This window comes from Ilyonectria robusta, assembly GCF_021365365.1.
Source record: "Ilyonectria robusta strain PMI_751 chromosome Unknown BGZ61scaffold_11, whole genome shotgun sequence".
Lineage (NCBI taxonomy): Eukaryota > Fungi > Ascomycota > Sordariomycetes > Hypocreales > Nectriaceae > Ilyonectria > Ilyonectria robusta.
In genome coordinates this window covers 864,151-884,180 of record NW_025764445.1, presented here as the reverse complement: position 1 = coordinate 884,180, position 20,030 = coordinate 864,151, and the positions used below count along the sequence as shown (strand labels likewise).

General features: G+C 48.3%; 7 protein-coding genes across 7 annotated transcripts; 3 read left to right on the top strand and 4 right to left on the bottom strand.

Annotated features, from left to right (window-relative positions):
• The first annotated feature begins 2,561 nt into the window (after nt 1–2,561).
• On the top strand, nt 2,562–4,969 carry BGZ61DRAFT_453145 (uncharacterized protein). Its single transcript, XM_046246039.1, has 6 exons — nt 2,562–2,743; nt 2,797–2,879; nt 2,973–3,161; nt 3,209–4,110; nt 4,165–4,578; nt 4,632–4,969. The coding sequence occupies exons 1-6, from the start codon at nt 2,686–2,688 to the stop codon at nt 4,756–4,758; spliced, it is 1,773 nt and encodes a 590-aa protein (XP_046103782.1). The 5' UTR covers nt 2,562–2,685; the 3' UTR covers nt 4,759–4,969.
• On the bottom strand, nt 4,882–5,794 carry BGZ61DRAFT_533161 (uncharacterized protein; the record flags this gene model as incomplete). The annotated part of the gene is made up of 2 exons (XM_046253968.1): nt 4,882–5,648; nt 5,698–5,794. The coding sequence occupies 2 exons, from the start codon at nt 5,792–5,794 to the stop codon at nt 4,882–4,884; spliced, it is 864 nt and encodes a 287-aa protein (XP_046103781.1).
• Nucleotides 5,795–6,750: 956 nt separating this feature from the next.
• BGZ61DRAFT_41715 (SNF2 family N-terminal domain-containing protein) lies at nt 6,751–10,100 on the bottom strand. Its single transcript, XM_046243401.1, has 10 exons — nt 9,821–10,100; nt 9,110–9,771; nt 8,951–9,055; nt 8,655–8,893; nt 8,567–8,600; nt 8,338–8,519; nt 7,481–8,285; nt 7,232–7,420; nt 7,033–7,186; nt 6,751–6,981 (listed from the first exon to the last, which is right to left on the bottom strand). The coding sequence occupies exons 1-10, from the start codon at nt 10,031–10,033 to the stop codon at nt 6,892–6,894; spliced, it is 2,673 nt and encodes an 890-aa protein (XP_046103780.1). The 5' UTR covers nt 10,034–10,100; the 3' UTR covers nt 6,751–6,891.
• Nucleotides 10,101–10,457: 357 nt separating this feature from the next.
• Nucleotides 10,458–14,092, top strand: BGZ61DRAFT_518469 (uncharacterized protein). The gene is made up of 8 exons (XM_046252363.1): nt 10,458–10,827; nt 10,944–10,967; nt 11,021–11,213; nt 11,273–11,647; nt 11,714–12,307; nt 12,353–12,464; nt 12,514–12,780; nt 12,835–14,092. The coding sequence occupies exons 1-8, from the start codon at nt 10,468–10,470 to the stop codon at nt 14,045–14,047; spliced, it is 3,138 nt and encodes a 1,045-aa protein (XP_046103779.1). The 5' UTR covers nt 10,458–10,467; the 3' UTR covers nt 14,048–14,092.
• A 654-nt stretch (nt 14,093–14,746) lies between these two features.
• On the bottom strand, nt 14,747–16,038 carry BGZ61DRAFT_588965 (dienelactone hydrolase). Its single transcript, XM_046256555.1, has 2 exons — nt 15,782–16,038; nt 14,747–15,657 (listed from the first exon to the last, which is right to left on the bottom strand). The coding sequence occupies exons 1-2, from the start codon at nt 15,829–15,831 to the stop codon at nt 14,952–14,954; spliced, it is 756 nt and encodes a 251-aa protein (XP_046103778.1). The 5' UTR covers nt 15,832–16,038; the 3' UTR covers nt 14,747–14,951.
• A 319-nt stretch (nt 16,039–16,357) lies between these two features.
• Nucleotides 16,358–18,152, bottom strand: BGZ61DRAFT_421539 (uncharacterized protein). The gene is made up of 3 exons (XM_046243507.1): nt 17,972–18,152; nt 17,429–17,897; nt 16,358–17,361 (listed from the first exon to the last, which is right to left on the bottom strand). Exons 1-3 carry the CDS (start codon nt 18,116–18,118, stop codon nt 16,520–16,522), a joined length of 1,458 nt encoding a protein of 485 aa, XP_046103777.1. The 5' UTR covers nt 18,119–18,152; the 3' UTR covers nt 16,358–16,519.
• Nucleotides 18,153–18,732: 580 nt separating this feature from the next.
• BGZ61DRAFT_546561 (chaperonin 10-like protein) lies at nt 18,733–19,912 on the top strand (the record flags this gene model as incomplete). The annotated part of the gene is made up of 2 exons (XM_046255336.1): nt 18,733–19,662; nt 19,721–19,912. The coding sequence occupies 2 exons, from the start codon at nt 18,733–18,735 to the stop codon at nt 19,910–19,912; spliced, it is 1,122 nt and encodes a 373-aa protein (XP_046103776.1).
• Between the last annotated feature and the right edge of the window lie 118 nt (nt 19,913–20,030).

The window sequence follows — 20,030 nt, the reverse complement described above, 5'->3', positions numbered from 1 at the left end:
TCACTAATGCACTAGGCCCGTAAATGATACCTGTGAGAGATATGGACAATACAGTGACTTACAGCATCAGCCATATTTTCGGTGAAGTCGGTATTTTGAGGTGCTAGGCCCAGGGCATCGTAATGGCCTCATTCTTCCACCTTGCAATGATCTCTTGATCGCTGAACTTGACCCATTAGTCGGGTTTATTAGTGATGTCCTCAATAAATTCGAGCATACGCCTCTCGAACAGGAGGAGTGTGGCAGCGGTCCAGTCACAACCCACATCGCTGATGAGGACCAGAAAGGAATTCTGGGTCCTGTTGTCCAGTGGCAATCCATAACCAGGAAGAAGAATGGAGCCGCCTCACGAATTGAGAGATTCACCGGCGTCATCCCTACTCGGCATCACTAAACAGACGGTGCGTTGATTTTGATCCACAGGGAAGTGACTCACCGGCAAGCCATTTGTTGACGGCGGATGCAAGGCCAATTCACCGCATTACGAGCAGTAGTTGTCGGACAACAAAACGCAGTGTCAACAAAGTCACGCCACTGTTATTTCCTCTCGGAGGTGATCACCAGCAGGTGGATATGAGTTGTGAATTCCGTTGTTAGACAATTAATTGCTTATGAGATCTATTCTCCAAGAGCACGGTCCTACACGATACGACGAGGTGTTTCTGAACTAAACTAGTCTATAGCTAGGGCCTCATATCTTGAATCTGTGCGTTATTTATAGTTTACTCTTCAGTGATAGATGTAAAATCTCATCAGGGTTGCACGTAGGCGCGTTTTTGATCATATGAATGTACTCTTGCCGTTCTCATGGTTGAAAGACTGTGAGTACTATTCGTACCAAGTAATCGTGTAATATAACCCTCTAGATACTCTTATTTCCGTTTGGGAAAGGATGAATGTGGAGGAAATATGCCATAGTCTGGTAAGCGATGATGAGTGGGTGAAATTCCTGCTCTGTTTCGGTCCTTTCCCGCCATGGAAAGAAGCGCTGCATACACGTAGAAACCTTGCCAGGGTAGGGAAAATGACTCATTGGACTGTTTGTCACCCAAAGGGGTATCTTGCAATATTCCCCTATTTTCACCGTGGATCCAAGATTGCATGCATAGTTGTCTCCTGGCGCCGAGCTCATCGTTGTCACAGCCGAAAGATGACGGATGTCGTCTTCGTGGAAACCTGAGGTATCTTGACTTCTGGCCGGTATTGAAACCTCAGAGATCCAGTACGATGCAATAAAATAGTTCGTTGTTCGATAACTTAGTTTTGATTAGCATGAGGCATAAGAGAGGAGACATCAGGGAAAGACTGATCTCCGAGAGTATTGGAGGACATGTACTGCACGCCATCGAACAATTAATATTGAAGATAGCCATCAATTGCTCTGGTATGCCGCAGATCAAGGGAGTTATCCTCAATTTAGGTTGATTGGTGAACATAAGCAGCCGCAAGGGTCTTGGATGTGAGACCAGGAGGTTTCATAGACTCCTTTAGGCTGTCAATCTCACTGAGAACCGGAGACTATTTCTAATAAATGCCAGCTTGGAATTTTTCAAGTTGAGAAGCTTGATATTTGGTCATTGTGGTAGCATTGGGTAAGAAATGCTTGAATTGTGGATAAAACTGTGTTTTTTGACCTTGTGCCGGCAACTTGCTCACCTTGAGGGAGCAGGCAGAAGTTAGATTAGTTAGCTTGGAATTTTTAGAATTACCCAAACTCCAAGTTTAGGGAGGATTTTATTCAGTTCCACTGGGAATTACGCCACGAGATTTCTGGGGACCATTTGAACCCCTGGGTTGGGAATATCTGCTGTAACCTGAAATAGCTATGTCTGAGGCTATCTGCAGGCTGGTGATAGTCTTCTTAAACGCGCTCTGACTTGCTCAACGCAGTTCATTCCGGGCTGTTCTGGGCAAGGTTCGAAAGGATCTGTTGATATCTTCTAGGAACTTTTTCCGCGCTATCGCTAGATAGGGTCCAAGGATTCGTCAAACAGAACGTGATCGTTATGACGCCTTTCTGCAAAAATCTACGCAAAGGCCAAATGCTTTCCGAAACTTCGATGACCCTTTTCAAGTTACGTCTAGTCAAAGGTTGAGTGAGCACGGCACCTGTAAGTCAAAAACGGCCCATGGGGACCAACAAGCATATATCTATTATGCAAATTCAGACCAGGGACCGGAGTTCGCCTCCTATACGAAGACAAAAATTGCCAGCCTGGAAAATGCCAATGAAAAGCATGTTAACAGCAGGCTTCTTTCGAACGATGAAGCGGCCTTGAGCCTATAGGAATCCACAGTTGAGGCTAGGAGGACGAGGACGGTGTTATAATTAATCCAGTGGATGGGAGAGGATATAGCAGGAATGTATTACTAGAGTACCTAAGCTGAACATCGGTAACTCGAATAGATTGCCTCAGCACATATATTTTCCGCCTGCACCGTGATTTGACCAATGATGTGAGTGAGACTGGTACACAGGTCTGGGCCGGATTTTTCGGATCTACTCGGAAGTCCGTGCCGCATGACCCCTCTTTTCGTCAGCCAAATTCTTACTTGATGACGTTAAACCTCAAAACCAAGCGAATGCCAGCAGACAGTCTTGGATTGTAGATCCTACTCATTTGAGCCTTGTACAGGCTTCTCAACGCCCCACAATATCAAAGTTCCTTCTCATCGTCCAGAAACATGGCTGAAACACTTGGGGTTGTGACAGGCATCCTGGGTTTACTTCCACTTTGTAGAGGTACGAGAGGGCCAGGCGCCCAGCCACTTTGATACAGATGCTAATTCGTGTAGAGGGGTTCACTATGATCGCAGACATGATAGAGGCAAAAGGAAAGATGGCGGAGCTGCTGACAAGAATTGAAACCCATCATGGTGTAAGTCATTCGGGTCTCGATGGGAAACGAGAGCGGGTGGAAGATTTGCCATTTTCTTCCTCCAATCGACTTTGTACTCACCATTACAAATAGCATTTTGTCTCTTGGTATGAAGTGTGGGGCGATGAAAGAACCCGCGAAGCAAAATTCAGAACCTACGAAGAGGAGCGCCCGGTCAGTGCGAAAGAAGTCTTACGACACCTTGCACTCTTTTCTCGTCTGTTCTATGACTTCAAATCGCTCGAGAAATATGGATTTCGGGTGTCCAGCACAGTAAACAAGGTTCTATTTCAGTTTCCGTCTAAGGATAGTGCTAACAATCACAATAGACTGTTCAAGACGTGGAGACATTTCGGTTTGAATCTGACGAAGATCTCCATCCACAGAACATAGAGCGATTCCGCGCTAGATGCACCGAAAACCTCTCGTTGGCTAAAAGATTGAAATTCGTTCTATGGAGCAGGGACAAGAAGCTTGAAGACTTGATCAGTCGACTCCGTGAGTATAATGAGGTGTTGTGGCGATACGGGCCCGGAGTAGAGGTGGCTCGACTGGACAAGGGAGTCTATGACAAAATTGGCCAATTAATGGCCAACCAGCTACAGACATTCTTTGCTGTCTACAAGAAGGAAGCTGAAAGCACAACTAACCCAGCGAGCGCAAAGAAATACGATGCCTTGGCAAAGATGGCAAATTTCCGATCTCTAGTCTTGCAACGAGAGATATCTCAGAGCGCAAGACCTAGGGCGTTTCGCGCCAGCGAATTCTACATTGACGAGAATTACAGGGTGGAAAGTAGCGGAAAGTCGACTTTGGCACTTCTATCCGATTTCCCATGGCCGGGTGAGAGACGCGTCGTTCTTATCGAGTGGATACAGAACCCGCAGCTTGCGGACAAGAGGAGGGATACGGAGAAACTGGCCGTCTTACTGTCCACTCCAAAGCCGAGCGAGATGCTGGTTCCTGGATGCTATGGGATCCTCGATGATGTTGCTCATTCTGGCAGGTTGGGTGTCGTCATGATGCCGCCAAGTAACATTCGGGGGAATATACCTGCAACCCTGGCACCTGGCGCAATCTCCCGTCGACGGATGCCCATTAGCCTCAGAGAGCTCATCCAAAATACCTCCAGATACTACCCAAAGGGGTTGAGCTTGGGGATAAGGTTCAAGATTGCGAAACAGCTCGTGGACACCATCCACATTATACATGCTGCTGAATGGGTTCATAAGTGAGTATTTTATGATCGGATGTGTTTGAACCTGGTAATCTAATCGTAATATAGGAACGTTCGTTCGGAGAGTGTTCTCCTTTTCCCAAAAGGAGAAGTCCAGGACGATGTTACTTCTCCGGTCTCGGTTGGCCCAAAAGGCTTCGACTTGAACAACCCCCTTCTGGTAGGGTTCAATAGCGCTCGAAGCGATTACAAACCTCAGGGCCACGTAGATTATGGTTACTATGGTACAGACCCTGAGGCCAAAACTGCAGCAACTAATATGACATTTGACAACTATCAACATCCTGCCAAGCTTGTTGACGCCAGTCTTCCTTACAGGCGATTATATGACCTGTACAGTCTTGGCTGTGTGCTCCTTGAGCTTGGGCTGTGGGATACAGTGGACAAACACGTGTATGGACAGGAACCGTATGTTGCTCAGAGAACACTTCGTGGGCTTGCTTCGAAGTCAAACATAGATACGTAAGTTGGTGCGTTTCTCTGAATGCGATGGTTGAGCTGACAAAATCATTCAGAATCATGGGCTCCATTTACGGGGATGTTGTCAGGGATTGTCTGGATCTTGGAGAGGAGATCGCACTTCATGACCCGGCCAGTTTTGGCACTGACATCGCGTCGCGTCTCTCTCAGTGCGTGGTGTGAATATGTTAGCGTGGTGAACTGGTTTTGTCTTGTCTATTGTATTTGCACCAATTCTAGTCGAATGAAATTCTAAATGCGGGCGTGGAGTGGTGGTAACTCTAAAAACGGCGTACTGGACATGTCCTAAAGAATAATAGCCGAGAGTGTGATTTTGACGGCGGTGGTGCATTCTGTAGTGAAGTCGTAGTTCGGCTCGGTTCGATAGAGACGACCATTGCACGCCCAGAAGGCAGCATCCCCTCCACCGCTCCAGGGAGACTTCAAGTTGTGTGCCGCATCCATGGACCAGACCCCCTTTGGGCTATTGAAGGCAGCAAGATAAGTATCTGGCGCCAAGCTGATTCCTGAGCTCACAATACCAGCTGCTGTATTATAATTCGTGTAGAGGTTGTACGAGCTAGTTCCCAAACCTGTGAGCGCCTGTAGGGACCCGTCCTTGGTATACAAGGCCCATACTACGGCGTTATCTCTTGAGCTCTGTAACGACATCGTCCAAAACATTCCAGCGGTATATATGCTCGAGGCATAGATGTTGGTGCTGCTCTGCTCTGTGGGATAGTTGGCAACGACAAGTATTGTGTAGATTGGGAAAGATTCCGCCTCGGTGGTGGTGCTGGTCGGGGTGGTAGTACTAGTCACGGTAGAGGGTGTCGTCGTGGTCTCGAGTGCCGTGACCCCAACGCAGGAGCATGCTGAGATGTATTGCGCTGGGTTGGAACAAGCAGCAGCGTAATCTGGAATGTTGAACTCGTGGCGCTTTTCCGGGGCACGCGATGTTTGGATGACGGTGACTTGGGAGCTGGTCGAGGTCTCGGTCACGATAGGCGTCGTTGTAGCCGAAAAAATAGATCTGCAGTCATCTTTGCCGGAAGTCTGCGCTGCAAGAAGGCCTATTACTGTTAGTAACCGAGGACACAATAATTCTCAGACCAACTGTACCGTTTAGACAGCCGTCCGACTTGCATTGCGCCTTGCAAGGGGACGCGACTGCAGCTTGGATAGCCAGTAATAACAAAATAACTGTTTGGAACTTCATGATGTATATGATCAACAAACTTCCGAGGGAAAAGGAGTCACTGTTGCTGTGCTGCGATGCGAGGTGGCGACGGTTGAGAGAAAAGGAACTGGTAACCTGCCTGCCCTAGGCTATAATAAGTAAAGTTAGGGAATTGATGTTGCCAAAGAAGAAAGGTACCAGGATGAATGGCGTGCGCTAGTAAGACAAATATTGACAGACTAGTGGAAATGGAATTGCCAGGCCTCACTTCAGCTAACAATCATCTAGATAGCCGAGATGCGTTTGATCTTAGAGACTAGAATAAGCGTAATTCTAGTCCATAGTTCGTGCTCATTGTCGCTTCCAACGGAGATTGTGCTTCCATAAGTTACAAGTTCGTCCACTGCTCTAAATGAGGACCTCTATTTTCGGGCAGTAAATACAGGCCAGTGGCGCCTGGTTTCTTCCGGAGAGAACACACTCTTGCTTCTTCCTAATGTCCTCATTTCCCATGCGCCAGGGAGCTATGGTGGCGCTCGGTGGCGCGGCTGGGCACGCCACTGTTTCAATAGCTCGACTCATGATTTAGCCGATGAGGCGATAAACAAACATCAAGCTAGGGTAAACCAAAATAGGACAAAGGATTGACCAAGGCGAAGCTAGCTTTGGTGATCTATCGCCTCGACCCTTGCAGTAGATGAATAATTACACGAAGACGCGACACAGTACATTATTCCACTTACCAACCTCTTATGCGAGTCATCACGAAAGCGCCACAATCGCACTGTGGTGTGCGTCTAGTACAGAGTATATGGGTTACGTGTCTTGTCCCCCCCGCCGCCTTGTTTTCCGTAAACGCAGAATAGCTCGCGATGGACAGATTCGCGCAAAAGTTCCGACAACTTGAAAATTCTAAATTTATCACTAGTAAGATCTTTATTTTATTTAATCAGCTTTATTCATATGTCATAAATTCTCATATTAGGTAGGGTTTTATTATTTTTAAAGCTGACTCAATATAAACTGGCCGGGTTGTCGGACCTGTTCCACGCCCACTTTAAGACACGTCCCGTCATGCATTCCGTGACTCCATTCAACATATCTTAATTGTTATCATAGGTGTCCCATCAAATCCTTTATAGAGCATCCATGTCCTTGGCCAACTGGGAGAGGTTGAAACCCCCGGATGCTAATTGAAGCTTTTGTATTTGCCTCTTTTCTACCAACTGCTACAAGTATAAGCTTTTGTTTCCTAGTGATACTACAACAAGGCTTACCTCTTCAATTGAACCTTTCATAATATAACGAAGGATGTTTACTTCTCGTTCTTGGCCTAGTCGTATCACTCGGCCAATTGCCTGGCGCTCTACAGACGGGTTCCATTGTGGCTCAATAAGGTGCACGCGGCTAGCAACGGAGAGGTCATTAAGCCTAATAAAGTCAGTGACCCCTTGCTTATGATAAAAAATAACATACCCCACCGCTCCGGTTCCAAGAGTCATTAACAAAACTCGTATGTCATCTTGCTCCTGAAAGTCGAGAAGAATTTTCTTGCGCCTGGTTGTCGTAGATATTGAGCCATCCACTCGACAATATTTGATTCCATTCTCGGTGAACAGAGCCTCGACCAAGTTGAGAGTTCGCTTCCATACTGAAAAGACAATGCTGCACGGTATTAGTTTCGCTACCCTGGCCTTTTGTGGGGGCATTCATTGATCCTCGTACCATTTCTCTTGACCCATGTGCAACTTGACATCATCTAAGAGGTGCAGGAGCTTAGATGGGTATGATCGAGGTGATTCTCGAACGGGAATTGGGTCCTCACTTGAGGTCAACAGATTGAACTTCCTGTGCGGTACCTTGCAGACCAGGCAAACGCTCTCGGTTTCAGTTTGGTATGCCAGAGTGCAAGATATGTCAGTGCAAATAAATCGACCACACTCGGTTAGTTGAACAAGTCTCCCATCAACTGCGTCTGGACTCGTTATTTCAGCAGTGCAGTATGCACATCGGATTTCACCCGACTGTTCCATGATGCTAAACAATGCATCTGGGCCATCCGAGGTGATGGCCGTAATGCCGTTGCAGAACTCGCGAAGACGGAGAAGCTTCTCCAGTACGTTTTGATGCGATGCCTTGGAGTTGACTGCCATGTCAATCGCTGTTCTACACACCGCCTCCATAGCTAGGTATTCGCTTCTTTCGTTTTCCAAGAAGTCGAGTCTGAAGATTTTCGTGGTTGAACGTAATCCCAGGAGGTCCTGTGTTCTCTGGAGACAAATGGAGCGCAGCAGGAGATGAAGATTCGGGAGATTCTGCTTCAGTGTTCTCGTTGACCCAGGCCCGGCACAGATGTGTCTTCTAAAGGTGCCAATGTCTTCTAGGACGGGCACTCTCAGAAACCGTACTAGTGACCCCAAGTCCTCGAGTCCGTTTTGAATCGGTGTTCCGGTCATGCACCATCTGATATGAGCTGGGATATCATTAACTGCGGAGAATTGCTTGGTCGACCAATTACGTATCGTGTGAGCTATTCAACCATAAGCAGATGGCCTTGAGGAGTGATGCCAAGAGGGGTGCACCTTCATCCAGGACGGTCCGATACCATCGAGCGCTGTTCAGTGTCCCCCTTCGCTTCCTGAAATCTGCAGCAACAGTCCCATACGTTGTTAGAACAATATCATACTTTCCAAATAGAGAAGGGTCGTCAGTCCGTTCTCTTCCATGATACTTGTAGTATTTGATCGTACCCCAGGATGTGTGACTTTCTGGATTAGCTGAGAAAGGATTCAAGGCGGTACCTCTACCTACCTTTCTATCTGTTTTACCCAATTGGCAAGAAGAACTGTGATTGATTAGCCATATGTGGTAACATCTTTTCGAGATGTAAGATAATTACGCTCTGACAGAACCACAATCAATGTTGACTTCGTGGGAATGATTGGACGATGTTGGTGCTTCAAATCATGAACAGGTCCAGCGTCATTTTGGCTCATGTATTCTTGAGCACGATCCTTTGAACCGAGAATCGCTGCTATCATCATCAAAGTCTTCCCCAAGCCCATATCATCGGCAAGAATGCCTCCAGGGCTGTCCTCTTCTGTTCGACTTTTTGCACCGGTGATGGCGTGCCGGTAACTATAAGATCAGAACTGGAAGTTTCGGAATTCGAGTCAAGCTGCCGCAGTGACTTACCCAATCGTGTTCTGTTCGGGGTTAAGTGGCTCCCATAATGTCTGATTCGGTAGCGATTGACCAGACTCACGTCTGGAGATAAACTCAACACCTTTCTTCTGATATCTGTAGCCATTTTAGTACCCAAAACGTAAGGCACAGTCAGAAATCGTCGCATACAGATGTAATTCTGTTGTTATTCGGGAGTCAATATCCACGAGTCCTGAGAACTCGTATTGATTGATCCCGTTCAAGATCTTCACTGGGTCTAACGAGATGGTCTCTTCATTAGTATCATCTTGCCCATCGGAATCGCAACCGCCCTGTTTATTATCCTGATGCAGATGAAGAATCCCATTCCCGTCATGGAAATTCTTCCGAGAGACTGGAAGTGGTAAATTCAAGCACTGTGGATTTTCATAAGGCAGGACACCCCATCCAGCAGGACTTTGCAAAAACAGCTTCGCGACCCCAAGGGTCCGCGAAACCACCTCAGCTTTGTATCGCGGACCGATGACGTCGATTTGAATAGTAATCGGCTTCGCCTTGCGAATGTGGTTGGCCATGGAAGATGCGATATCTTGCCATTCTGACTCTGGCATGGAGGCCTCAAATCTGACTGGGGAGGTATCCTCGACCAGAGCGCCAAGGGCATTCAATGCCCTAGCTTCTAACACTCCCACAGCACCACCGGTGTTAAGTCGGACAAGACAATGTTCGGCACTGAAATCAAGAGTGAATTCGCGAACATTCTCTCCAGTGTGGACGATCTTGGCCGGAATTTTGGTAGGTTCGTCGGTAGACTTGGGCTCCCATTTTAGAAGCACCTGAATGTCCTTGAGCTATTGACGGTTAACAATATACCTGCATTGTCTTCCAAGATGAACCCACTATACCGAAGAGAACCTCGCCCAGCTCGTAGGGATCTCTCTCTGGTGAGCTGGGCACTTCGGATGGCGTCGCGGGTGATGATGTTGTTACGACCTCCGCAGAGCGGCGCACCGCTAGAAGCGGCGACGGTCGCTTATGTCGCGGTGTGAGAGGCTGTAGCAATCGAGTTGGATTCTCATCATGAGGGGGCAGTTTTCGCTTGAGCGGTTTCATTTGAGCGGAGTCGTGATTGAATCTGCTCCCGACGATTGAACAGCATCGAGAGATTAGAGTGTTGAACAATAGCGAGCGATGTTATTCCCGCAAGCTCGAGTCTGCCGCCAGCAAAGAAGACCAGGCTCCGGCCGACCGACTCGAGGCACCCAGCAAGGCGTCCCGTTAGGCGCAACTCAGGCGACCCAGCCTCTCCCCAGCCTCCAACCCGATGCGCTTGGTCTCAATTGAGAGATGCGTTGGTTCCAGGGCGGCTGCAAATGGGGCTTAGCCTGGCATCTGGACTCATCTAGCGAATGCACGCTCAGCCACAACGGCCGCTGAAACCGTGACCTTAGCAGGTTGAAAAGGTAGGGAAAAAAGCGATCTGCCCAAGACGGCAGCAAAATGCCATCGTGGCACTCTTTCTTATCTTTCACCACCACTGGATTGCGATGGCACCATCCACCACAAGCAAACAGCCTCACTCTGGCAACCATCCGGGTCCGGGGAAACAACAGCCTGATCCTAAAAAAACTCAGCCTTTACCTAATGGCGACGCAAACCAGGATTTCAATCTGTTTCTTGATAAGTTCAAGACAACAGCCAAACTCACGAGCCAGCAAGCGCTCACATTTCAAAACACTACGGTTGACGACGTCAAGAGCACCATTGCAAGCATCCAGCAGAAGCAAATATCGAGCGGCCGGCAACAATGGATCCGCAGGCTGGAGCCATTTCTATCGAGCATGGAACAGTATGGAAAGGTCATCGAGGTCTTCTTGAATGCGTCAGAGGCTCTGGCCTTTATCTGGGTACGGCAAGCTTTCGTTGTTCTGCGTGTCGTCCAGCACACTCGCATTCTGGTCGGTTAGACTATGCTCCCTATGCATGTTTTTTTTGCATCTACTGACATCACATACTTGTACAGGGCCCAATGAAGTTCATACTACAGGTATATGATTGGTCATCTTTCTTAGCTCGGAATCTTCCTGACAACACTTCCAGATCGCTTCCAACTTTTCAGAGGCTCTGAGTTCACTGCTCGATGCATACTTTGAACTAGGAGAACTCATTCCCCAATTATCAGCGTATCGGGCCCATTGCGTTTCTAATGAGTACATGAGAACAGTCTTGGCTTTGATTTACAAAGACATCCTTGAATTCCACTCATGCGCGATGAAGCACTTTCGAAAACCGAGTCAGTATCATTATTACCTTTACGTGAAAGAATTCCCAAAAACTAAGCAACTCTGCTAGTGTGGAAACAGATGTTCCAGGCAGTTTGGAGAGGCTTCGCACTGAAATTGGAGGAACTCAAAGATAACATGAGGCGTCATCGACATCTTGTGGAGTCACAGGCGTCGATAGTACTATTTGAGGAGACCCAAACGTTGCGAAGATTGGCCGAGGAAAAGTTTCAAGGCCTCCAAAACGAGTATCTCCGTCAGAGACTACCAGAGGTCATGCGGTGGCTTTCTCCGTACAACTCAAAACTCCAGCATGACAAGTGCACAAAGGATAAGTTCCCCGGATCGGGAGAGTGGTTGCTGGCGGATCGCGGCTTCAATAACTGGTTTGACCTTTTTTATTGTTCTACTCCGTTGCTCTGGTTGAATGGCATCCCTGGAGCAGGTGTGTAATACCTAATTCATCTCATTAGGCATTAGGATGAGAGAGGACGAGAGCTAACAGCATTAGGTAAAACCGTCTTAGCCTCCACTATTGTTGACGCAGTCCAAGGACTTGTCGACAAAGATCAAGTCAGACTCGCCTACTTCTATTGTAAGGGGACGAATGATACTCGAAACAATTTTGTGGCCGTAGCCCGCGGCCTACTCAGTCAGCTAGTCAAAGGCGACGAGGATCTTCTCCTTCAACTATACGAAAAAGGAAACTTGCAGAGCGGTGAAGCGATTCTACGAGACGTCTCAATGGCGAAGGAGCTGCTCGATGTTGCTTTGGACTCTGATAAGACGACATACATCATAATCGACGGCATAGACGAGTGCAGGCGTGAGGAGAGAAAGGAAATTTGCTCCTGGTTTAGTGAGCGGGTAAATAAGCTCGGTAAGGACGACCACGGTAACATTCGATGTCTCTTTGTGAGCCAAGAAGACGGGATTGCGAAGAAGGATTTGGTCATGGTTCCAGCGATCAAGATCCTCCCTTCTCACGTCCACAAGGACATTAGGCGATATGTTGACTCTTGGCGCGACAAGATTGAAGAGAAGCACGGTCAGCTTGATCCAGCTGTGCACCCATTAACGGACATTATAATGTCTTCTGCGAGAGGTAATTTAGCGTCCCCTCTGAAATTCTTTAGTCTAACAAATTTAGGCATGTTTTTATTCGCCAAACTTGTGGTGCAGTGCTTGTATGGAATGCCTACTCGTGAGGAGCTGCTAGCGCAGATTCAGCCAGACCATTTCCCAGACGAGCTTGGAGATTTGTAAGAAGCCCTGAAATCATATGTTGTGGCATACTAATTCTTGTACAAGGTATGATACGATTCTTGGTCGAATCGTGGGCGAAAATGCCGGTGCACCATCTAAAACAATTCGCCGACTTCTCGGGCTTCTGGCGGTGGCAAAGAGGCCCCTTCGTTGGCACGAGATCCAGGGATACTTTGCCTTTGACTCTGAAGAAGATGAGCAAGTAGATCACGCAATGCGAAAACTAAGGGTCGACCCGAAAGACCTGTGCTGGTCGCTGGTGGAACACCAGGAGGACGATTCGGTAGAGCTTGTTCACCCAACGGCCAAAGCGTGAGATATCGCATCTGTGTCCACGGCCTATAAAACATTGCTAACTTCCATAAGTCATCTTATTCGGACAAAGTATTTGCAGCCATCCAAAGTGGAATGCGACTTGGCACAAACATGCCTTCTCTTCTTGAGCACGGACGAATGTGGTCGAGGCCAAGATCCCTCTGCCATCAAACAATACTTAATGAAGGGGCATTACTCCTTTTTCGAATACGCCGTTGCTTGTTGGTCTCTTCATTTGCAATCCGCTCTACCCGGCCTTAGCAGCGACGAAGAAATCAGCCACCTGGGCGAGTGTCTTGAATCGTTTCTGACGTTCCATTGGTTAGACTCTCGGACGGAATTGACGGTCTCAGCTACCATTATGGAAAAGATCAAGATATTCCACGAGTCCGATTTCTCTGTCAAACTCGCTCAGGCGATTGTGTCGTCCCGGAAGCAACTCGGACCGGACGGTACCGGACCGTCGCTCAAAGATCCACTGGACCTTGGACAGGTCACAAATGACGTCAGGGAAGCGATAGAGAACGCGGTTGCGGTGTCTGACGGTGACGAACTAGCACTTCTTCGCACTTACTATGGCAAGAACTCGGACTGGTTCAAGTGTTCTCGAATCAACTGCGTAAGATTTTATGCTGGGTTCGCCAGGGATGCAGAACGAGCCCTGCATGTCGAAAAACACGAGAGGCCATACAGATGCACCGACACGGGCTGCAGCATGTATACATTTGGGTATGGTACTGAGAAGGCTTTGCAGAAGCACCTGGTTGAGGTTCATGGAGCAGATCCGGGGAGCAACAGGATGATGGAATTCCCTACTCCGCCAAAGGAGGAGCGAAGCACAACAAAAGGGCACATTCCCTGCCCACACTGTCCCAAGTTGTTTACACGGCGGTCCACGCTTCGAAACCACATGCGAACCCACGAAAACTCCAAGCCATTTCGTTGCGGTACATGCAACAAGACTTTTACACGCCAGTCAGATTGTAAGAGACACGAGGCTATTCACGCCGGCGACAAAAAGTACCTGTGCGCGGGGGAACTGGACGATGGAACGCCGTGGGGTTGCAGCGCGGGCTTCACACGAGCCGACAAGCTGCAAGATCATTTAAGGAGCGCAACGGGAAGGGGGTGCATTGCTGCCCGGATGATCGAAATGGAATCCAAGACTGGGCGAGAAGCTGAAGAGGTGAGGTTTCAGGAGCTTTTTAGTTCCGTGGTGGGAATTGTTGAAGCGTGGCCTCAAGAAACACCTCCAAAGTTGTGAATAGCTCCTGGTGATACAAAGTACTGCTGCCCGGCAAAATGAGCGAAATCTCCCGAATTTGCGGGCCCGCCGATACTCCTTGCTGCCTTATATTCAAGGTATAAATTTGTGAACATGTTGCGGAATATAAAGAGGCTCTGCCCGCCCGGCGCAATGAGGCCCCCCTCTTAGTGCCTTGAATGTCATTGGCTGCAGCTGCACTGCCCGCCCGGCGCAATGAGGCCCTCCCCTCTTAGTGCCTTGAATGTCATTGGCTGCAGCTGCACTGCCCTTCATCCAGGTCTCAAGAAAATTGAGGACGCCGGGGAGCATGGACTGTCATTGGAACAAATATTATGATGACAAAGCACCGGAACTCTGCTACTTTTTACACTTCTGCGGGAGGCCTACCATAACCGCCACACCCTTGGCCACACACTTCGCCACAGCTTTAACCACAGCTTTAGCCACAGCTTTAGCCACATTCTGCTATTTCAAGCGCTGCCTGAATGCTCGCGCAGAATTTTATTTATTAAAAAATTAGCAGTATATTCGTTAGGTATGTAGTTAATATGGAATAATTCATCGCGGCATATTTTCTCTATCTAGTATATCCCGCATGATCTAGTGGAATAGAAAGAGCACATAGCCCCTTGGACTCGTATATGGCCTCAAATAATCAAGCACAACAAGTTCTTATTAACTTATCCCGGGTTCTTAAGCTATGCGACATTCCTCCGTGGCCTGGATACTCTCTGTCCTCAGGAAAGGTACAACGTCAGTATAGGCCAGACCATCAGTCACATAATCTGCCACATTGTTAATCAGCCACAGCCAGACATACCGGCCTCCTCCGAAATGTTGGATGAACGTTGACGAATCTCTTATGCACGAGATAAGTGAGTTATGAATACCTATACTTGTACTAAACTAGCCACGTGTTAAAGAATGCAACAGCCTGCATAAATGCTTGTTCTTTGGCGAACCTTTCGTGCTTCTTGCTAAGATCGCATCGCACCGCAAATCCATGCACCACTCCTGAAAAAAGATTGACCTGGTACAAACTACCATTTTCTTTCAGAATCTCCTCGCTCCGGTGGCGCTTCTCCGCCGGGAAAATGGAATCCGTCTCCGCAGCTGCAATCGACAACGGGCCTGTAATAGCAGCGAGCTCATCTTCTTCAACAAACGAAGGGTGCGCTATGAACCCGACTTCGATGCCGTTCCGATAATGACGCAGCACGTACTTGGCGCCGAAACAATACCCGACCGCGCCGATGTGCAAAAAGCCCAGCTCCGTCTTCATGTACGCCAGGGCTTCCTCCATAATCGGGTCGATCTCCTTGGTCGTGTGGCCACCTGCTCCGTTGCGGCCATTCTGCACCCAGTCTGGCAAGTCAACTTCATTGAAGCGATTTACGTCGATTGCATCGCCGTTGAAAAGATCAATAATGAGGGTAGTGTAGCCGTTGGCCGCGAATTCGTCTGCGAGGAGCTTGCTATTATCCCATATTCCAAGCACGTCAGGGACGTAGAGTAGACCAGCACCTTGACGGGTATTTTGGGAGGAGGCTGTCGCAAGGTAGGCGTCATGGTGTCCAACCTTGATCATCTTGCCAGTAGGGGTGCCTCTGCGTGAGATTAGCTTGTCAGCTCCATGACAAACACCGACTTTGATACCATCAACGAAAGACGGAGCCGCGTTCAACAAGTGCATCAAAAATCTCTGAAAGCAGTAAGGAGAAAGGAACTTACTCATGGTGTACGCCAACGATGCAGCATTTTCCAGGCGGGTGGGATGCCATGTTGAAATTTTTATACAAAGGATTGATGGATATTTATCGACGCCTTCGGGTTTTTTTTAAAGATAGGGAGTTCTTGATCGGTTGAGAGAATTTAATATGTGAGGTGTTGAAGCGGCCTCATCTCCAACTTAAATACTCGCCTTTCCTACAACAGGCCGTCACAGGTATTACACATCGCCCCTACATGGAATGGAATCCAGTACTCTGGATGTGAAAAATTGGTCATCGTAGCTAAAACGGGTTATCTCCGGACTGCTTAAGCCAGACTCGCTAGCAGATGATGATACGATCCTAGACTGGAGACACAATATCCAATCTCAGCCTAGCCTCCAAAATTTCTCGGACGACATCCGGGCTCACACGCTAACTGAACATCGGCAATTACCCAATGTGGAAAATGACAAACTACAGCGCGCTGGATGCACGCATAAATATTCACAAAAGCTCTACTGCGGATCGCATAATGCCAGGGTTACGCGCTTTGCAATATTAAATCTGGACTTCTCAGTCTCATTTTATGAAAAACATTTCCGTCAGTTTCGGTATATTCATTGCAACTATGATTGAGTAGATTAAGCACATGTATGTACAAATGGTTATCCTTCAAACATTCACACCGTCATCATCAATATCAAACCATCAACAGGAAATTTCAATATCCATCTGCCGCATCGAGAGTATACCAAACTCAGCCCACAAGGCCCTGCAACATACTCTGAAAAGATGCATCCATTGAAGCCCCAGCCTCTTGAAGTCGCTTGATCAAAGACATGATCTTCCCGAATCTTGCTTGGCTCTGTTGAGTCTGCTGCAACTCACTAATGCGCACCAGGAGTTGGTTGAAATTCCGAACCTGGATCTTGGCAAGGACGCGGATCATGTGTAATTGTTCATCGTAGGAGTACTGGGCCCGAAATTCAGGAGAAAACATCTCCGGATTGCAAGGCGTCGTAAGCCCAGCGTCACCAGAGAAGCTATCGAATAGCTGCGCAGTGGATTCGTCCTGCAAGGGAGCTTTGTCCCTCGGGAGAATCCCCGAGGATGATGGTGTGGTCATATCCGGTGTTTCGATAGACCTGGGATCATCTACCTCTGTCGGGTTGGACAGTGGCAGTTTTATGCGTCTTGATAGGCATTTAAACATCTCTGCCACCCTGTCGCAAATGATAAGTATGATGGTGTATGTCTGAAGCAAGTCGGCACACTTGTCGCAATCGAGAGGTTTGCAGCAATGGAATATCAGCCATTTTTGAAGTTTCAGAACATGGTCGAAAGCAAGCGTCCTTAGCTGAAAGGCATCGTCATCAAGCTTTTGCACAATATCAAGGGCGTCTCCCAGGCAAGAGCATGCAAGCGCGCCATTGGAATTCTCAGTTTCATGCACCTTAGATGTAGTGAAGCTGGTGGCTGATAGACAAGGCGTATCAGGGAAGTCGGCGAAGAATTGAGAAATATCCAATGATGATGAGCTTATCAGGTTTTCTGCAGTGAGAGATTGGGCCTGGATAGGTTCGCTCATCATGAGATCTGCTTTTAACGCGACGTCAGCACACCCTATAACCGTAATCTTAAACATCATGTGGAGATTTTGACATACCTGACTGGTCGCCTATGAATGTTGCACTTGTCTGTTCTGAGGCCGTGACTTGGGCCGCCACTACATCTGTCGGGAAGCACATTGGGTGCGGCTGACCTATCTGAATGCCAGTCGATGCAATACCGTGACCTGATCCGCTGATAGGTTGAGGTTGTACCGATTCTTGACAACCATCATGAACAGTATTTTTGCTAGAACCGTTGTTCACCGCGTGCTTTGCCCCAGAGTCAAGATTAGGTAGCGAGGTGCTGGGTTGGTTGACCACATGTGTTGACTGAGCTGTTGAGCCATGGTCGCCAGACTGAAGGAGACTCTTTTCCAAATTTCCCTGCAACCCTGAGTGGCAAATGGTGGACGAAGCTACTCGGTTGCTCCGGGCCCGACGGCGGCCATGGGAAGGGGGAAAGATGCAAGCAATTTGTTGGACGTTGCATCTGTCGCATGATATTCTACTACCAGTACAACGAAGCTGTGATTAGATGGATTAGATTTGGTCTATACTCATAAATCATAGTGCGAAAAATGGAACGCAGTATAACGCACCTTCTTGTTGTGGCATCCAACACATGCCTCCCTTCGATTTGACCCGAAGCGGCTATGCGTGCCATCTTGGTTTGCATGGCTTAGTGCGACCTGCTCCATGCCCGTCTGCTTGGCTCCATTCTTGGCAGCTTTCAGCGTAATGAACATGTTGCCAAAGTTGGAAATACCGGTGGATGACAAAACGAAACAAGATGAGGTTTCGAGATGACAATGGGAAATGGAGGGAGGATCATGTGTTCGGCGTTTACCTATCACGGGCATGGCGGTTCGGCAATTGCCTCATTGGGTTGGGACGAGCTGACTTTTGAGTGACATTACTCAGCTGCCTGGTGGAACAGGGCAAGCTGATTCGTAGAATGACGAATGTGGTCCACTTTTTGGGCGTCGAGGTCCAGGCTGCAGCCCATCGACTAAACCCAGAATCGACACAGCGACTTTGAGTTGTGCAGCTGTGCAAGAGGAGTGTTAACGTAGCCACTATCCGCACAGCCCAATTTAGGGTTGTATTAATAATCTCTGGTTAGTGATCTTCTGTGAATCGGTCAAAATATGATCGGGGATGCACTGAAGAGGAAGCCGGCTTATTATCACTGAGATGTCTAAGCTAGGTGGTCGCTCGTCTCCTCCCCAAGCACGCCTCATTTTCTATTTTCTATTTAGATACGTAGTAAATCCATCTTCGATTATCTCAAATCCCCAAATCCAATAGTTTCAACCATCGCTTCTTCCATCAAACAACCATTCCATCTTACACTCTAAAAATGGCAGCCCCTTACCCTACAACCCACCCAGCGGTTGTCACCACCGCAAAGCGAGCCCCCCTCTCAATCCTGGAAGTACAGACAGAAGCTCCGGAACCTGGTGAGGTCGTCGTCCGAGTTCAGTGGACATCCTCTTCGCCATTGGATCTACACCAAGCTGACGGTGGTCTGCTTACAATACATCCATTCATCCTCGGCTGTAGTTTTGCAGGTATCGTTGTGGCTGTTGGGCCCACCGATCCAGCAGCAAAGCAACCCAACTCGGCGCCACTTGTAGTTGGTGACCGTGTGTTTGGATTCACCAGCAAGATGCAAAAGCAGCAGGGCTTTCAAACATATGTCACGGTACCTCGGAATCTCATGGGCCGCGTCCCCGAAAATCTTACCATGGAGGCGGCAGTCACAGCGCCCGCGAATCTAGTGACAGCATTTCACACAAGCACCCAGGATTTGGGTCTTGAGCTACCCTGGCCTATCCCAGAGAATTATGTCCCACCTGAGGCGGACGCGCCTATTCTCATCTGGGGCGCGGCTAGTAGTGTCGGTAACTTTACCGTCCAGGTCCTGCACCACTGGGGATACAAGAACATTTTGGCTGTAGCGAGCGAGAAACACCATGACGAGCTACTGGCATATGGTGCGACAAAATGCTTTGACTACCGCAAGACGGACGTCACGGATGCTATCCGTACCCAAGCCGACCATATTCCCTATGTCATTGACTGCATTGGGCAGCTTGAAGGCACGCTTCGACCCTTGACCCGCATCGCACAGAAAGGCACCAAGGTCGCAATAATGATGCCTGCCATCGTCAGAGATGCAACCGATGATCAAGAACCTGAGTTGAGCATGGATCCGTCTTCGCTCTTGGTTGGCGAGTGGAAGGATGGTGTTGAGCTCATCGGTGTTAGGACGTTCTTCTACGAACAGGTAAGATGATCCTAGAACATTCCTTGAGCAATTTACTAATTGAAATCTGCTTCTTTAGAACGAATTCTTCAAATGGCACCTGCAACCCGACATTATGCCCGCCCTGCTGGAGTCGGGCATTATCAAGCCCAACAAGCAGAGAATTGTCGAGGCCGAGACATTGCTTGAGCGTGCCCAAAAGGCGCTGGACTTGTTGCGCGAGCGTGCACCAAGCGGCGAGAGACTGGTTTGGAGGGTGGCGGAAGAATGATTCGACTGTAGAATGGGGTTGCCTGATCCAAGTTCAAGATACAACACTATTTCAATATCACTTTCTATTGTCCGACATGTGCACAAGGGAGAAACATTTTCGGCCCTCAAGCTGCACC

Coding starts and splice junctions, on each gene's coding strand:
- BGZ61DRAFT_453145 (XM_046246039.1), top strand. CDS start 2,686: ATGGCTGAAACACTTGGGGTTGTGACAGGCATCCTGGGTTTACTTCCA. Junction 2,880..2,972: donor GAATTGAAACCCATCATGGT/GTAAGTCATTCG, acceptor CATTACAAATAG/CATTTTGTCTCTTGGTATGA. Junction 4,111..4,164: donor GCTGCTGAATGGGTTCATAA/GTGAGTATTTTA, acceptor ATCGTAATATAG/GAACGTTCGTTCGGAGAGTG.
- BGZ61DRAFT_41715 (XM_046243401.1), bottom strand. CDS start 10,033: ATGAAACCGCTCAAGCGAAAACTGCCCCCTCATGATGAGAATCCAACT. Junction 8,286..8,337: donor TCGGACCGTCCTGGATGAAG/GTGCACCCCTCT, acceptor ATGGTTGAATAG/CTCACACGATACGTAATTGG. Junction 7,187..7,231: donor CTTGGAACCGGAGCGGTGGG/GTATGTTATTTT, acceptor TGACTTTATTAG/GCTTAATGACCTCTCCGTTG.
- BGZ61DRAFT_518469 (XM_046252363.1), top strand. CDS start 10,468: ATGGCACCATCCACCACAAGCAAACAGCCTCACTCTGGCAACCATCCG. Junction 11,214..11,272: donor GAAGCACTTTCGAAAACCGA/GTCAGTATCATT, acceptor CAACTCTGCTAG/TGTGGAAACAGATGTTCCAG. Junction 12,308..12,352: donor TATAATGTCTTCTGCGAGAG/GTAATTTAGCGT, acceptor TAACAAATTTAG/GCATGTTTTTATTCGCCAAA.
- BGZ61DRAFT_588965 (XM_046256555.1), bottom strand. CDS start 15,831: ATGGCATCCCACCCGCCTGGAAAATGCTGCATCGTTGGCGTACACCAT. Junction 15,658..15,781: donor ATCGTTGGCGTACACCATGA/GTAAGTTCCTTT, acceptor AATCTCACGCAG/AGGCACCCCTACTGGCAAGA.
- BGZ61DRAFT_421539 (XM_046243507.1), bottom strand. CDS start 18,118: ATGTTCATTACGCTGAAAGCTGCCAAGAATGGAGCCAAGCAGACGGGC. Junction 17,898..17,971: donor TTGGATGCCACAACAAGAAG/GTGCGTTATACT, acceptor ATCTAATCACAG/CTTCGTTGTACTGGTAGTAG. Junction 17,362..17,428: donor ATTCATAGGCGACCAGTCAG/GTATGTCAAAAT, acceptor TCGCGTTAAAAG/CAGATCTCATGATGAGCGAA.